Raw genomic sequence first — 17,119 nt, forward strand, 5'->3', positions numbered from 1 at the left:
TGCTCGATTTCTAGAAGCAGTTGAAGAAACTGGTTCTTGACCCTGTCATAAAGCTCCCGAGACACCCAAGAACCCAACTGTAGCCTATTGGTTTGGTCTCTGATTAATAAAAACTTTATTTGGGATTGAAAATTCGGCAATTGGGAAAGCTAAGCAAGGTTCAACAAGGAATGCATTAGAACCCAAGCATAGGTTCGGGGACCGTACAAACACACGTTAGTGTTGCAAGAGCATCATTGTTGATCATAAATCACAGGATAAAAACACATTCACTATATGGCATGACCAACAAGGTCAACAAATAGTCAAAAGTGTAAAAGTCTTGCTACCATAAAACTTATCATGTGCATCATGGCCCTCTGGCCAAACTGATTAATCGGACATCATGAACAAAACTAACAAAAGAAGACCCCACTTTTGGGAAAAGCGGAAAAACGCCGAAGAGGAAGGGTAGAAGCACACATCTTCTACACACATCCTGAACGAGAATCAATTTAAAACATCTAATGTATAAATCACACTCAACGACACATAACTAACCTTACACAAATTCAACACACCTAAATGAAACAGTTATTATTTAATAGCTTCTTTCTTCATAGCTACCTCATATTTCATTTATCAAATACTAACCAAGTTTCAAAAGTTTGTTACTTGTTTCATTTAGGCCACTTGAATTTAACATTTGTAAAAAAACCTTCACAGCATATTGCGATGATCCAGAGTTAAGTTCGAAAACGATTGAAAATACTTACCCGCATTACTGAACAAATTATACAGCAACTGAGGTACAATATGCATGCAACAAAAGTTCTAAAAACATCACTAAACAGACCATAAAGTTAAAATCAGAGAAGGGAGAAAGAAAGACCACATTGTAGTATTGTACAGCTTCAACAACTAAGGGCGGGCTCGTTTGTTGCTGCACGCAGGACACATGTACTGCTTGATGTGTTCAGCTCTTGCCGGCGTGATTTTCACGCACTTACCATGAAACCATTTCTCACAGATGTCACAACATATCCAGAACTCGTTCGATGCATAGTTCCCACCGCAGGCCCCACATAAGGTTTCTCCATGCTCGTCCTCATCCTCCTCTTCCTCATCGTCGTCGTCATCTTCGTCATTTTTGAGGTACTTCTCGGGTTCTAACTCCCGCTGCAAGATCAAACCAACGTTTTTATAGCTTATCCATTTGACCCTTAGTAAAAACATAATCTAAATCTACACTTTTTCAGGTACACGGGTCAACCAAACGGAGTAAGTTTATTGATTTTAGAGTTCAATTGTAGATCGAAAAACTAGAAATTTGGAAATACTGTGAGTACAAAGAAAAGTATTGAAATCTTGCTTTACCACTTTTGAGTTTGACTTTGATTTGGTGCTGCTGTGATTAGAGGAAGCAATTTTCTCCTTCTGGTTTTTCTTTGCAGTGCCACTTACGACCTCAAATATAGTTGGGAGGTCGTTTATCAAGTTGAACAGTCTCTTCCTGTATAATTGAAGGGAAAATTTCAGAATAGTTGGTAATTGTGGGGAAAAATAAATGAAAAACTTTTATGCTGTATTACAAGATCTAAACATGAGATAAATATTAAAACATGCATTTCTAAGAACAATCATCCAGATTAAGAATAAAAGTTACGTGGAATTACAAGTTCCATTATTCCATGACCCACTTTTTCTCTATTTCAAAACAAATAAACAATGACACAATCTGAAAACTATTTTCCTTAAATCGTAGTGCTTCTTGAATAACTTAATGTAAAATAATAAGAAGAAGAAGAAAAACTATATAAGAATGATTCTACTTTATAAGAACTGCACATGTTTAATTTTAGAAACTAGATTTTTTGTAACGGTAATAATGATAATTAAAAATGCAAATATATGTAAGATCTATCATTTTACCTTTTTGTGTTTTTAAAATTGATTAGTTTATAAAAACAACTCTTGCATAAAATTGGAATATTTATAGAAAAAAAATTAATTTCTTTATTGTCGTGTTAGCACAAATGGCACATAAGAGCGAATGAGTCATATAAGCACATAAATGCCACATACACACAAACAAAAAGTATGATGCATACGTTACAATTTAAATGAGTACGATAACCACACTGGAATAAATAGGCAAGTACATTGCACTTAGGTCAGTAGATGACATTACACCCCCCACCCCTCCTCAATGACCAGCATGCAACCTTTTTACACAAAATAAACAAATAATAGCTTTCAAGTAGCCTTCACATAAAGATCGCTTTGGTACGAAAGGAAAATACACGTAAAATAACCTTAAAAACTGGAATAAAACGTTAGTGTCATGCTTTAACTCAGACATGATTGAAGAAAATATTTTTTTTTGGTAATTTTCAATATCAAAAAGAAATAATAGCTAGAGAGTAAGGAATCCGATCATCTAACAGTATAAGCAAGTTCATGTTTTAATATATAATAATAGTATCAAGAGTTACCTGTCAGCTTTATCAAATCCAAATCTGGCACCAAAATAGAAGGCAACAGATAGCAACCAAGCATCACTGTGAACAGCAACCAAAGACAGCCAATCTTTTTCTTGCATTCCATCTCTAGCAAAGTTAATACCCAATGCTGGTTCTGGGAGTTCTGGTGGAACCTCTTCAGCAGGCAAATTCACCTCCCAGTGCTCATTTGGAAAACCATACAAACACAAATTCTCCTTTTCTGTACACAACACAATTGTTCACATGAAAATTTTAACCAGAAAAAATTACGCATATATGTAGCATGGATAATACTGAAAAAACAATGTCAATGTAGCAGGAGAAACAGTTCGAAAACAGTTTCGTTGAACAGATTATCTGCTACATACGTGGATTTTTCAAATGGTTTTAACTTTAAATCATAAATCTTTATAAAAACATTGATAATTACATATTTTAAAACGGAATCCATATTAATTATGCATTAGGAAAGTCCAAGGCATGAAATTTATAAGGTACAACTTACAAGAAGCAAGATAACTGAAAACACATAAGACATGGAGATGTAACTAAGACGCATACAAGACAAACATACGACACAGAGATGTTTAGCTTATCACACAACGACACCACAAAAGTGATTCAAAACCAGATGCAATCACTCAAAATAGTTACGTAAACTAAAATACAAATGCACTTCCAATTACAACTTAATCCTTATTCACTTAAGAAGAAAAAGAATACATCATATATCCCGAGTTGCGTGCTGCAAATTAGGTTAGCAATATCAACCTAGAACATTATAAAATCCAAAACTAACCTAATAAAGAAAACTGAACATTTCTATAGAGCTGATGTAGCTGTGGACACTACAAAGTAAAACAAATTACCATGTAAACAAACCGAACCGAAGAAGCTTTTATCAGACAAGCTAACGGTTCATGAACACCTAACTTAACAAAATTTCATGTCTGTTCATTAAGGAAACGAACTTGTTCGTGAACAGTTCCGAGCAAAAAAGAATACAACGTTTAAATTGATTCAGCTAACCGAGGACGGACAGTGTATACAGCTCGGTCCAGCTACCAAATTCGTATAAAAATTTTTATTTAACATTCATATTCATAAATTAATCACATAACACTCATGTATAGTCTTAAAGCTACTAATTTTGCTTACATCTATACAATAAAACTATAGAACTCAATAAAAACCACATTAACAAACAGACACGAACACAATTGAGCGAGCACGTGTTCGTTCAATTACATAAACAAACTTTCCGCCTACCGGTTCACGAGCTGAACGGTTAGAACCCTAAGCTAAGTGCTTGAAATTAACATGCAGGAGAAAGTAATTACTTAATCAAGTAAAAGCAAACAGAGTACACTACTAAATAATCGTAATGGATATAAAACCCTAAGTAACTAACTAACCAGGATCACACTGCTGGGAAAACTCTTCAACATCTGCAATAATAATAATAATAATAAGTACAAATTAAATTAACGGAAGTAACGGAGAAGTGTTAAGCTGACTGACCGGCGGTAAGAGCTTTGACCATTCCGGCACGGCGACCTTTGAAATCTCTAAAGACCTCTTCGACCGTACGCGGATTATAAGCAGCCATTGCAAATGTGTGCAATGTGATGATGAGTGACGTATGCTTATGTTAATGTTAACTTACAGAGAAAGAGATGAAGTGAACAAGTAAATAAAGTAAAGAGGCGGATTTGAATCTGATTATAAAACAAGGGTTTAACTCTATTTCATTTCTGGGTCATGAGTCCGAGATAAATCTCTCACACCTTTTTTATTTTGGATTTGAGTTTGAGCTCGGTTCGTGAGTAGTTTTTCAAGCTGGGATTCTGCTTAAGGTCGGTTTGTTTATTTATTTTTAATTAATTTTATATAAACTGAGAAAAATCTTAAACGAACCTTGGCTTGGGTTAAGCTCGTGTAGTACTTTAAACGAGTGAAAGCCGGCTCGAGCTTGATTGTGGAATTAGAAATTAATGCATAGAAGTCTAAGAGAGGTAAACCATAAAATACATAAGGCTCGATGAGACTAGACGTGTTTCTGATACAATGCTTAAGCTCAAACTCGATAACTAAATGAGAGCTTTATTTGAGGCTCGGGACTGGCTTACGAGAGACCGAGATCAATTTATTTTGAGTTTTTTTATGAAACTTGAGCTTGGTTCGTGAGTTGTTTTTTCGAGCTAGGATTAGGCTTGTTTTTTTAATTGGTTTATACACATTTTTAATTAATTTTACAAATTTTGAGAAAAACCTTAAACGAGCCTAATCTCGGCTCGAGCTTGTGTAATACCTTAAACGAGCGAAATTTTGCTCGAGCTCGGCTATGTGATGTGAAATTAATACGTAGAAGTCCAAGAGAGGTCAAACTTAAAACACACAAGGCTCAACGAGCCTAAACAGGTTTATGAGACAATGCTCAAGCTCTAACTCGATAACTAAACGAGAGTTTTGTTTGAGGCTCGGGACTCAGAAAAGCTCCACTTGTTTCAAGCTTTTGTTGATCCGACTTGACTCGTTTGTAGCCCTAGATAAGGACACCGAAGATAACGTATAATGAAGTTGTATAAAATATTCTAAGAATAGAATGTACATGAATATATTAACTTATTAAGTATTTATATTACTACCACAAATTGAGGTTTGGCCGTAAAGGGAAACATCATTAATTTGTATGGTCTAAATTTTCACTCTTCAAAAACCCGTTTTATTTTAATCGTGTAAGGTTTTTGATGTGATGGTGGGCGACGTTGAAGATGCTAATCTTGATTAAAAGGTTATAAAGTTATTTTGATTTATTTAGTTATAATCAGGGTAGTCAAAATAAGTCTAGATAATTTGTTTAAATGTTTGAAAATAATTGTTAGAGTTTGTTTATTATTTGTTTATCGGTAGGAATTGGAGTTAGTAGTTAGAAATAAGTTTGGGTTAGTATAAATAGAGGCGTGTGGCGTCTTATTTTGAGAGGTTTTCGTTCTTTATGATTATATTGTTAAGAGTCGAATAAGTTGTTCAACTATTGTGTGTTTTTTTTGTTAGAGTTTGAGGCCTGATTTCCAATATAATTTGAAAAGGAAATTGTGACCCAAGTTGAATCATATTGTGCTTAATGTATACCATTCTTTACCACTTGACTTAATTGATAACATGATTATTCCATAACTTAATTGACAAGTTGATTGTTATGAATTGGTAACAACCTTTTCTATACATTATAATGTATTAATTTGTATTGTAAATTTGTAATAGAATATGATATTTCTCATATTAAGAAAAGAATATAAATCTGCCACCAGCTTTAAACATATATATAGCACAAAGCTGATTTATGTCAGTGTCACAGTGTGAAACTATAGGGACGTAATTATATCATTTTGAGTTTTAAGAACACAATATGCTTTGTTCATAAACCATAAGGACACAAATGGGTATTGTCTCTTTTTGCATAAACAAATTAGGTTAGCATATTGAAATATGATTTAAATAAGCACATGGAGGGACTCATTTTTTTTTTAACCGGGAGATAAAATTAAATATTATGAGAACCAGCGGCTAAAAATTAGCCGAAGGAAAAAAAGGTTACATGTCAAGTAGTGGGTTTTTTAACCATTTGGTCCAGTTAATTTTAAATCTTACAATTCTAATTGAAACTCATAAAAACACCATTGGCATAAGGGAATCAATAAGTGGCTCTATTTTGATATCATTTTTGTTGAACACAATCGCATGTTGATGCCTCCAAAGAATCCGCCATGACAAGAAGATAATAATTTTCAATAAAAGAAGAAGAGTCCAACCAAGAACACACATCCACTAGAACTTTGTAATCCAGCTAAGACACCTCCAGGTTCCAGCCACCTCACGATTACTCTCCATATATTGGCTATCATTGCACAATCACGGAGTGACTCATTTTAAATGCGTGCTGTCATTCAGTTCTTCCACGCAAAATCAACTTATCAAACGATATATTATCTCCTCACTATCATAGTATATGAATCGAATACGTATTGTTCCTTTTTAGGCCTAACTAAGAAATAATAATAATAATAATAATAATAAATACGACTTTTAGCATGACTGCTTCGTTCAGGTTAATTGCGACATATACCTTATAGTTTTAATTCTCATGGACCAAGATATGAATATGCTTGCTTTGAAATTATACAATGTAAGTATGAAACAGTGTCGAAGAAGTAGTCAATGAATACATTTGGACATCATGTAATTAACTAGTCAACATTCAACATTCTCATCGTATTTGAACAAGTCAACCTACAAATTACTTAATTAGAGTTCGTTAGTATTCAATCCACATCATAAGTCTCATGTTATTCAGTTTGTAACATGCATGGTCGATTAATTTCAAAGTACTTTCTAGAAAAACTTGACTAGAACAAACTTTTTTAGTAATTAGCTCATTATTTTTATATATAAATTGAGCGAGAAACTAATAAATTTTAAATATGTTGTATATTTATAAGTTAAGTTTTATATATATTAAAAATAATTTATCGTTATACTTGAACAACTAGATTTGTCATGTATAATTAGTGAGTTGATCCAACACATATTTTAACTAATCCGAACCTATATTACGTATTTAGTTGCACAATTCATAAATGGTTTGTCTAACCTGAAAACATGCATATTTGAATTGAGTGACTTACGTGTCTGTTAAGATGGTAAATTGATCCGAGGGTCTCATTTCATGTTTTCAAAGTTTTTCGCTCGATCTCTTAGGTATAAGTTTACCCTATAAAAAATTACTAAATAACAATTTTAAAAGGGAAAACCCAATATGTCCCATTTGAAGAGAGAGATCCAAGAATTATCTCCACAAGCTATTAAATTCGAGAACCGCCCCTCCAAACATGTCTTGACGTCGTGTGAAAATGAAATCCGTCTTGTAAACGTGTTGGAAATTAAATCAAACACGTCTCCAAGACGGATTATATAATCAAACACGTCATCAAGGAGTATTTGGTGCGCAAACACATCGGGCCAAGTCGCCCGTCCATATGTGATGGGACAAATTAGGGATTTTTGTGATTGGATGGCATTTTATTGATCTCTCCCAAGTCCTAAGACAAAACATTATACGAATTTTCCTTAATTTTAGTATTCGATATCAAATAAGATCTCTGTAAATATTTTCTATTTTCTCTCTCTTATATATGATCTGATTAGTCTATCCAAAATCTAGATAAGAAACCAAGAAGAATTACTGTACTTCGTCCACGAAGACAATTTTAACATTATCACATTCTTCATGTATACATATAATAACTTAAAAGTCCTACATAGACAAATATCCGGTCTAAAAGTAGAAAAATGTGACATATATATGGCTATAAATAATTAAATACCCTAGATAGTTTCACATATCAAACAACACAATTCACAAACTACCATGAATACATTTCTCCTCATCACATTTCTCTTCCTCTTCTCATCATCTGCTTTGGCTCAAAACTGCGGCCGACAAGGTGGTAACGCACGATGTTCAAATGGCAACTGTTGTAGTCAATACGGCTACTGTGGTAACACTCCGGCTCATTGCTTACCGTCGAATAACTGCCAGTATCAATGCACTGGTACTACTAATCCTCCGTCAACTAGTGGTGGTGATGTTGGTTCGATTATTACTTCATCCGTGTTTGACCAAATGCTTAAGTACCGAAACGACCCTAGATGCAAAGCAAATGGATTTTACACTTATAATGCTTTCATTAATGCTGCAAAGGCGTATAATGGATTCGGGACAACTGGAAGTAATGATGATAAGAAAAGAGAGCTCGCGGCTTTCTTAGCTCAGACATCCCATGAAACAACAGGTTTGTTTGTTAGTCATTATTCTATCTATAGTTCGATTATTATTATTATTATTATTGTAACGTTTTTTTACATAAATAGATCTAATATTTGTTTTTCGATCAGTTATTCAATACACAGAAAATATTATTATAACGTTTTACATAAATAGATCTAATATTTGTTAGTCATTATTCTATCTATAGTTCGATTATTATTATTATTATTATTATTATTATTGTAACGTTTTTTTTTACATAAATAGATCTAATATTTGTTTTTCGATCAGTTATTCAATACACAGAAAATATTATTCGTTCGCACACGACGGAAAATAATAAACCTAATGATGTGTAGGTGGATGGGATACTGCACCAGATGGTAGATTTGCATGGGATATTGTTTTGTTAGAGAACTAGACCAGTCAAATAGGTATTGTGACTCCACTGACTGGCCATGTCCTCAAAGCTATTATGGGAGAGGACCTATACAACTATCTCAGTAAGTTATACTTATATTATATAACTAGTCGGGTTTGAATCAAATACAAACTAAATTAACATGATAACTGTGAGAATCAAGCAATGTAATTATATATTAAGTTAACATAGTGTAATTATAGTGTAGTGTAATTACAGCATAACGTAATTACACTACCATATAATTACATAATTACACTACGTATATATATATAATTACACTACTTGATTCTCACAGTTAACACATTAATTTCATTTGTACGTTAACTTTCCCCATAACTAGTCTATATATACAAAGCAAATTATTAACTATATATATATATATATATGAGCTTTATTACTAATATAGCATCCAACATTGTGGCAGCAACTACAATTATGGGTTGTTTGGAAGATCAATCAACAGGGACTTGATCAACAACCTGATCTTTTAGCCACTGACGCGACCTTATCTTTTCGATCGGCAATATGGTACTGGATGACACCACAGGGTAACAAACCATCAAGCCATGATGTTATTACTAGAAGGTGGACACCATCAGCTGCTGACAATGCAGCTGGTCGTGTGTCGGGCTACGGTGTGATCACGAACATCATCAACGGTGGTTTAGAATGTGGTAAGGGTCGGAACGATAAGGTGGAGGATAGAATCGGGTTTTATAGAAGGTATTGTAGCATTTTGGGAGTTGATCCTGGAACCAATCTTGATTGCTACAACCAAAGGCCTTTTGGTTAAAATTATTGGTCTTGTGTTACTTGAATAAATGAATATGTTTATGCAATAAGTCCATTTATGTAATGGTATATTATATGTTGTTTAATAAATGAGAAGAATGTTATGGTTCTTCATTTTCAAGTGTAGTCAATATATAGCATGTCTTTTCGTTATATTAATACTTTTCAACATTATATATTTATGTCATCAAATTATTGTTAGAGATTAACAACTTCTTGTTGCTACAAGAAAATGACTTCATTTAAACATTGGTTTAATTAATATGGTAGTGAAAACATTAGGCTCCTAAATGAAAAATAGTCTCACTATCTATGTGACATACAATGATGTGATGAGCGTATTTCACTTTTTTGTTTTTTTTTCCCTTTCGAACGACATTTCACTTTTTTTTTAATCCTAATTACATAAAGAGATTGGTTTAGTAATTTAGATATTCAGTATGATATCAAACTATGTGAAAGTTTTTTGTATCATGTTATATTCTGCATTACAAAGATATGATAAGGTCTAAACTCAAAAGAAACAAATATATATATTTATATGGCTATAATTAATACACCAAATTTCACACATCAATTTCACACTAGTAATCAAAGATCTTTCATATTTCTATATATCATATGTAGCCCATCTCACAAGTAACAAACCATGAAAATGTTTCTCCTCTTCACAATTCTCTTCCTCTTATCATCATCTGCTACACCTCAGTCAACTGGTAGTGATGTTGGCTCCATCATTACTTCATCCGTGTTTGACGAAATGCTCAAGTACCGAAAGGATCCCGGATGCGCTACAGATGGATTTTACACTTACACTGCTTTCGTTGATGCTGCAAGGATGTATAATGGATTCGGGACAACCGGTAGTGATGATGACAAGAAGAGAGAGCTTGCGGCTTTCTTAGCTCAGACCTCCCATGAAACAACAGGTGTAATATTAGCAGTCAGTTATATACACACCGTCTGATTTGATTAATTAATATCTAATAGTTTTCAAAGCTTGACTATGCACTCCCTATATATGGCAAGATCAACAACCATCTGGATATTGGATATTGTTCAAATGGCCATTTCTTACCGGTATTTTTGGGTTAGGCTAAACGTACCTCTCTTGTGTACTTGCCATACCCCTCCCCTAGACTTTTAATTCTTTTAACAATTTTATTTGACATATTACTACCCTCTAATATTTTTTGTAAAGCTTATCATAATAGTAATATTGATTATTTTTTTTGTAAAACATTTTTTTACTTTCTCTCTTTTATGTTTATTATTCTTTATCGTAATAATACTATTTTTTATCATTATAAAATATATTTAAAGAAATAATGATATAATCTCTTTATAAAAACGATAAAACGATTTGTATATTTTAATCTTATTATATGTATCCCGCCCGACCATAAAAATCCTTTGAATATATTTTGTTAGGTTCGGGCGTATAAGATTATTGTCACATTATAAAATTATTAAAAAAATGTAAGCTATATTAAAAAAACATACTCTAAAGTGTTAAAACGCTTATAAAACTGTTCTAATTTTTTTCTTTTTGGATAAAAAATTGTTTTTACATAAACAATTTTTTTCGTCATTAAAGAAACAAAAAAAGGTTTTACAATATGAAAAAAAGAAAGGAAAAGAAAAACTCTTTAAAGAATAAAAAAAAACTTTGTAGAATACTAATGATTACAAAAGATAACAAATGGTAAAGGAAAAACAAAAAGATTTAAATCGCATTAACGCGAAACTTGAAGAAGGAGGCACGTTTAAAAATGAAGGGGAGGGGGTACATCTAGCAGCATCCATATGTTTCAAAAAAAAATTAGTCAAAACAGCTGTCTGAGTGTTTTGTGGACGGCCGATTGATGGTGTACAATTCAGATGGAGGTGGTATTGCTATAGCATGCCTTAACTTATTATTATTTTTATTTATTTATTGTATTTTTATTAGTCAGCTATATACGCACCGTCTGACATATTATATTTTTCAAAGTTTGACTTTCAACATTTAGATTGGACATGTGAATATTGTTCAAATGACCGTTCTGATCAGTAGTTTACAAAGTTTGACTTTTTAGTCAAAACGGCTATGTGAGTGTTTTGTGGACGGCCGTTTGATGGTGTAGATTCAAATGGATGTGATATAGCTATAGCATGTCTCAACTTATTATTATTTTTCTTTTAGATAGATGTTGGTGTGGTTGGGTTGATGTTTTATATGAATGCATGTGATGATATATATATTGATATGTGTAGGTGGATGGCCAACTGCACCAGATGGACCATATGCATGGGGATATTGTTTTATTAGAGAAAAAGACCAGTCAAATAAGTATTGTGACTCACCTAGCTTGCCATGTCCTCAAAGCTATTATGGAAGAGGACCTATCCAACTATCTCAGTAAGTTCCTTCGATATGATTAAATTGTAAACATGTTACATGGAAGCAAGTCATAATCGGGTTAACAGTTCTACTCGTGACTCAAACATGTTGGTAGGTTGACTTATTTAATAAAACGGGTTAATTAGTATGTGAATCCGTGCGAACCCAATTCATGTTACTGAAAAGGTCAAACTGAGGCCAACCCGTATATTAAATAAGTTAGATACGACAAGAAAACATATTATATATATTAAATTTAGAGTTGTAAAATAAACCAAAGAAAACCCTCTAATTAAACTAATTAATATTCACCATATTACTCTATATGTAGTAAAAACTTCACATTTGGTCATATTGTCTTTTAGAAAAAATGTAGTTACACTGAAAAGGTTACTGCTTGATCAGGGATCTATGAGAACAACATATTTTCCAACTGTATAACATCCAACATTTTGATATTTGACAGCAACTACAATTATGCAATGTTTGGAATGTCGGTCAATATGGACTTGATCAACAATCCTGATCTTTTAGCGACCGACGCAACATTATCTTTTCGGTCAGCAATATGGTTCTGGATGACTCCACAGGGTAAGAAACCATCAAGCCATGCCGTTATCACGGGAAGCTGGACGCCATCAGCTGATGACATGTCAGCTGGCCGTGTGCCGGGCTATGGAGTGATCACAAACATCATCAACGGTGATCAAGAATGTGACCAGGGTCGGAACGATAAGGTGGAAGATAGAATCGGGTTTTATAGAAGGTATTGTAGCATTTTGGGAGTTGATCCTGGAACCAACCTTGATTGCTACAACCAAAGGCCTTTTGGTTAAACTATATATATAAAGTGGTGTTACTTAAATGAATAAATATGATTACGTAATAAATCCATTTATGTAATGGTATTTTAAATGTTGTTTAATAATGAGAAGAATGCTATATATAGTTCTTTATTTTCAAGTGCAAAGAATGTTATATATAGTTCTTTATTTTCAAGTGCAGTCGATATATTGAATACTTTCAACATCTATCTCTTCTAATAAAAGCCTACCACTTTTGCCACTTGTCAATACCATAATCCTCATCACATTTTTTTCAACAAATTTTCATATATGGTCCTTATCTTTTAAGTCATTTCAATATATGACATTAAAATTATAGGTTTATTCCAACTAAATTTATTACTACATATAATAAGTATTCTCCATATGGATTGGCAAGAGACGATTAGTGTTTATTATGGTTTATATTCAAAAAATAAACAATAAACATTCGATTCATAATATGTGGAATGAGAACAATCAGCTTGGACTAAATCCTGATAACGTCAGCATCTAAGGCTTAGCCTTTATTACCTAAAAATACATACGATTTTAAAACTAAAAGTTTTCAGATTGACCCGAAACCTAGAATTCGGACCCAAGAACCAACCCGAATTACTTCGGTTCAGGTTCTGGTTAGTATTTTCTTGGGTTCGAGTTTCTCGGGTCGGGTTAGTTTGGGTTCAGGTACGGGTTTTCTCGGGTTGGGTTTCATGTTACGGGTAAAAGTGACAGCCCTACTTTCAACGATTATATATAAGAATCACTACATTCACTTTATGCAACTTTAAATCTTCTAATATTCTTCTAACTCAAAATAATCACTATTATTTGAACATGGTTTTAATGTTAGTATGTATTTTTCATTTTTCTGGAAATTACATTCATATGGAACAAACAAATCATTTTGTTAAATTTAAATTTTCGGTTTTTATTTTGCTTGATTATACAATTTTTAATTGTAAACTGTAAAGTTAATTAAAAATTTATCATGATCAATCAATTTAATTGTAATTGTATTAACAATATATAATCAATTTACAATTTGAAATTGATTGATCATGATAAATTTGTTGTTATTAATATTCTGTGTATGACAAATTTTTAATTAACTTTATAGTTTACAATTAAAAATTGTATAATCAAGCAAAATAAAAACCGAAAATTTAAATTTAACAAAATGATTTGTTTGTTCCATATGAATGTAATTTCCAGGAAAATGAAAAATACATACTAACATTAATAACATGTTCAAATAATAGTGATTATTTTGAGTTAGAAGAATATTAGAAGATTTAAAGTTGCATAAAGTGAATGTAGTGATTCTTATATATAATCGTTGAAAGTAGGGCTGTCACTTTTACCCGTAACATGAAACCCAACCCGAGAAAACTCGTACCTGAACCCAAACTAACCTAACCCGAGAAACTCGAACCCAAGAAAATACTAACCAGAACCTGAACCGAAGTAATTCGGGTTGGTTCTTGGGTCCGAATTCTAGGTTTCGGGTCAATCTGAAAACTTTTAGTTTTAAAATCGTATGTATTTTTAGGTAATAAAGGCTAAGCCTTAGATGCTGACGTTATCAGGATTTAGTCCAAGCTGATTGTTCTCATTCCACATATTATGAATCGAATGTTTATTGTTTATTTTTTTTAATATAAACCATAATAAACACTAATCGTCTCTTGCCAATCCATATGGAGAATACTTATTATATGTAGTAATAAATTTAGTTGGAATAAACCTATAATTTTAATGTCATATATTGAAATGACTTAAAATATAAGGACCAAATTGGTTGAAAAAAATGTGAGAATGGCTATGGTATTGACAAGTGGCAAAAGTGGTAAGCTTTTATTAGAAGAGATAGATTTGTTAAATGTATTTCACTTAGTGGTTAAAGTTTAAAATTTTCAACAATTACCCGTATAATACGAGCCTCAAACTAGTTATAAATATATATGTCATGAAACTATAGTTAACAGAATTATAAATGAGATCAATGTCTATGTTTAATGGTCATTAATATCATTTGAAATTATCTTTCCATAAAACATTAAAACCTGATTAGATAATTTTGCTAGTAACATATTTATGACGTAATATTATATATTTATTTTTTGAAAGGCATGACGTAATGTTATTTATTTAGGGTTTTCAATTTTATACCCTACGTGGCTTTATTGTAGTACCCTACACCCCATTACCTCTTCATAAATTCGATCGTGCTAATTGATGGTGGGGTGGGTGTAGATCGATCGTAGAATCCGAGCTAAAACGAATTAGGTTTTATCGTATATGTACTAACATTAGAGGTTGCGTCATAACTTATGTCAAGTGGCATTAAAGGAGAAGGTTTCTCTAATGACATGAGGAGGACCCGAAAACCATAAGTTATGCCCTTCGGGATAAACTCTCCGGGTGTTCCAAACAGGGGTCTGTTGCAAGCTAACCAACAACCACCTAGTTATACCGTATACTGTTGCTGTCAGTTATACCGTATACTGTTGCCGTTTCGGAAAAAAAAAGTGTCAGCTTTGGTTAGGTTGGGTGTTCAGGGGGTTTACTCATAAAGTTTCTTCACGAGAAGGTATTGGGTTCGATTATCACAATTGTATGCCACTTACTAGAGGGAATGCCACTTATGGGAGATGAATTCGCAATCAATTAATTGAACACAAATTAAACACATAGAAGAATATTTGGTATAATTAACAAATATTATTAATCAAGAAAAAAAAAACTTAAAATCTCATAACCCTAACATAAATTCTATGTGGTTATATAGATACTCGATTACAATTATAAATGAAAAGAAACTCTAATTTATCTATAAGATAAAAAATTGTCTTAGTTTAACAAATAAAATAAATAATTATCTCTAATTTAATAATTAATTAATGAGATCTAACAATTAGCTCGAATCTGACCCCCCTCCCGACCCATAGGCCATAACTCGGGTTTTTTAACATGTTAAAACTATCTTTAAAATGCCCCCCCCCCCCCCGGCCCCTTTCCCCTCTTTTCACGACGCGTCACTCGCTCATTATTTGTAAAGTAGCGTAACGTAAAACACTAGTTCATTAGTTGCATCACTTTATAATAAAATTCAAATATGCCATATATATACTTTCTTGCGCGGTGCCTAACTTAGACAAAAGAACAAGATAAGAAAATACTGACTTTTAAAGAGGCTGCTACACTTCGTTCATGTACATCAATTGTCAAATACGAGTAATCAATCATACACCTTAGTGTGTGTAAGTTTTTCTTCTCATAGGACCAACCTAATAATATTAACTTTCAACACTTTGATTATTTACAACTAAAGTTTCAAACATTGTAACAATGAAGATATTTTGGACATGTGATTTTCTAGTCAATTAACATTTAACATGTATTCAGTGAAGAAATAAATTGAGTTGTCTACAAAATTGAGTGATTTAAAGAAAAAAAATGTATGTATGTCTCTTCTTTCACCATTAAACATGTGATTATTTCGCGTACGTGCATTATATTCATGGATCCATATGAAAGTCCATTCGAAGTACAAAAGTCTAGCCCATGTATGTATAAAGTGTCATCTTCTAAACATCGCCTTGACGCATCATATGGCCTATGAGTCGATGACACTAGATCGATACACGGAACAACTTCGTGTATCGTCTCAAGACGTCGATGATGAAGTTTGGTAACCAGAATTGAAAACACAAACAATATTTTAGATCATAAGCCTGATCCTTGTAACTTTCATTAGCTCCGATACCAATTCAAGTCCCTGATCGATAATCAAACACGAAATAAACAAATAACTCCAAAAATGATTACAACTCTCAAACCCTAACTCGGTTTGACTCTTGATAAACCCTAACTCGGTTGGATCTAGATGAACCTTAACTCGGTCACATCTCGTGTGTGTCTCTAGATGAACCCTAACTCAGTTGCATCTCACATCACTCTATAATGTCTAACCATGACTTGGTTTATATAGACTAACCTAACTTGCTAGCCAAGACATTACCAATTATAATTACAATACAATTAGAAAACATAACCAACTATGACCCACTTGTCATTCTTGGCCCCTCAAGTTCATCGACTTGTGACTTGAAGTCCGAAATTACTTCCAGCATATGAACACTATTTTGAAAATATCAGTAGGTTTTACGCATAGGCAAAACTTAGTGAGGGCCAAGGGTGGCCCTAGCCCCCTGATATTTTTGTGCAACAGTGTAAATTTAACCATTTTTTGTTTAAAACAAATTTACTTGTTTTCAATCAAAATTTTGAGCCCGGTCTTCCCTTTTTTATTATTTTTTATACATTTTGAGTCCTCCGTCCCGATATTCTCGTCCAAACTTTGCCACTGGTTTTACAATA

The 17,119-nt window shown here is 32.8% G+C and overlaps 2 protein-coding genes and 1 pseudogene across 3 annotated transcripts; 2 read left to right on the forward strand and 1 right to left on the reverse strand.

The window, feature by feature from the left end:
- Positions 1 to 725: 725 nt before the first annotated feature.
- On the reverse strand, positions 726 to 4,158 carry LOC143534374 (PHD finger protein ALFIN-LIKE 4-like). Its single transcript, XM_077028877.1, has 5 exons — positions 4,005 to 4,158; positions 3,899 to 3,931; positions 2,475 to 2,703; positions 1,357 to 1,492; positions 726 to 1,158 (listed from the first exon to the last, which is right to left on the reverse strand). Exons 1-5 carry the CDS (start codon positions 4,090 to 4,092, stop codon positions 901 to 903), a joined length of 744 nt encoding a protein of 247 aa, XP_076884992.1. The 5' UTR covers positions 4,093 to 4,158; the 3' UTR covers positions 726 to 900.
- A 3,557-nt stretch (positions 4,159 to 7,715) lies between these two features.
- Positions 7,716 to 9,624, forward strand: LOC143534376 (endochitinase-like; annotated as a pseudogene). The gene is made up of 3 exons (XR_013135543.1): positions 7,716 to 8,338; positions 8,673 to 8,816; positions 9,162 to 9,624. The product of XR_013135543.1 is annotated as an endochitinase-like (transcript).
- A 504-nt stretch (positions 9,625 to 10,128) lies between these two features.
- LOC143534378 (endochitinase-like) lies at positions 10,129 to 12,748 on the forward strand. The gene is made up of 3 exons (XM_077028878.1): positions 10,129 to 10,458; positions 11,786 to 11,930; positions 12,379 to 12,748. Exons 1-3 carry the CDS (start codon positions 10,179 to 10,181, stop codon positions 12,746 to 12,748), a joined length of 795 nt encoding a protein of 264 aa, XP_076884993.1. The 5' UTR covers positions 10,129 to 10,178.
- The last annotated feature ends 4,371 nt before the right edge of the window (positions 12,749 to 17,119 follow it).

Source organism: Bidens hawaiensis, unplaced genomic scaffold (assembly GCF_021521415.1).
Source record: "Bidens hawaiensis isolate Kalapana, Puna unplaced genomic scaffold, B.hawaiensis_p1.1 tig00010132_1, whole genome shotgun sequence".
Taxonomy (NCBI): domain Eukaryota; kingdom Viridiplantae; phylum Streptophyta; class Magnoliopsida; order Asterales; family Asteraceae; genus Bidens; species Bidens hawaiensis.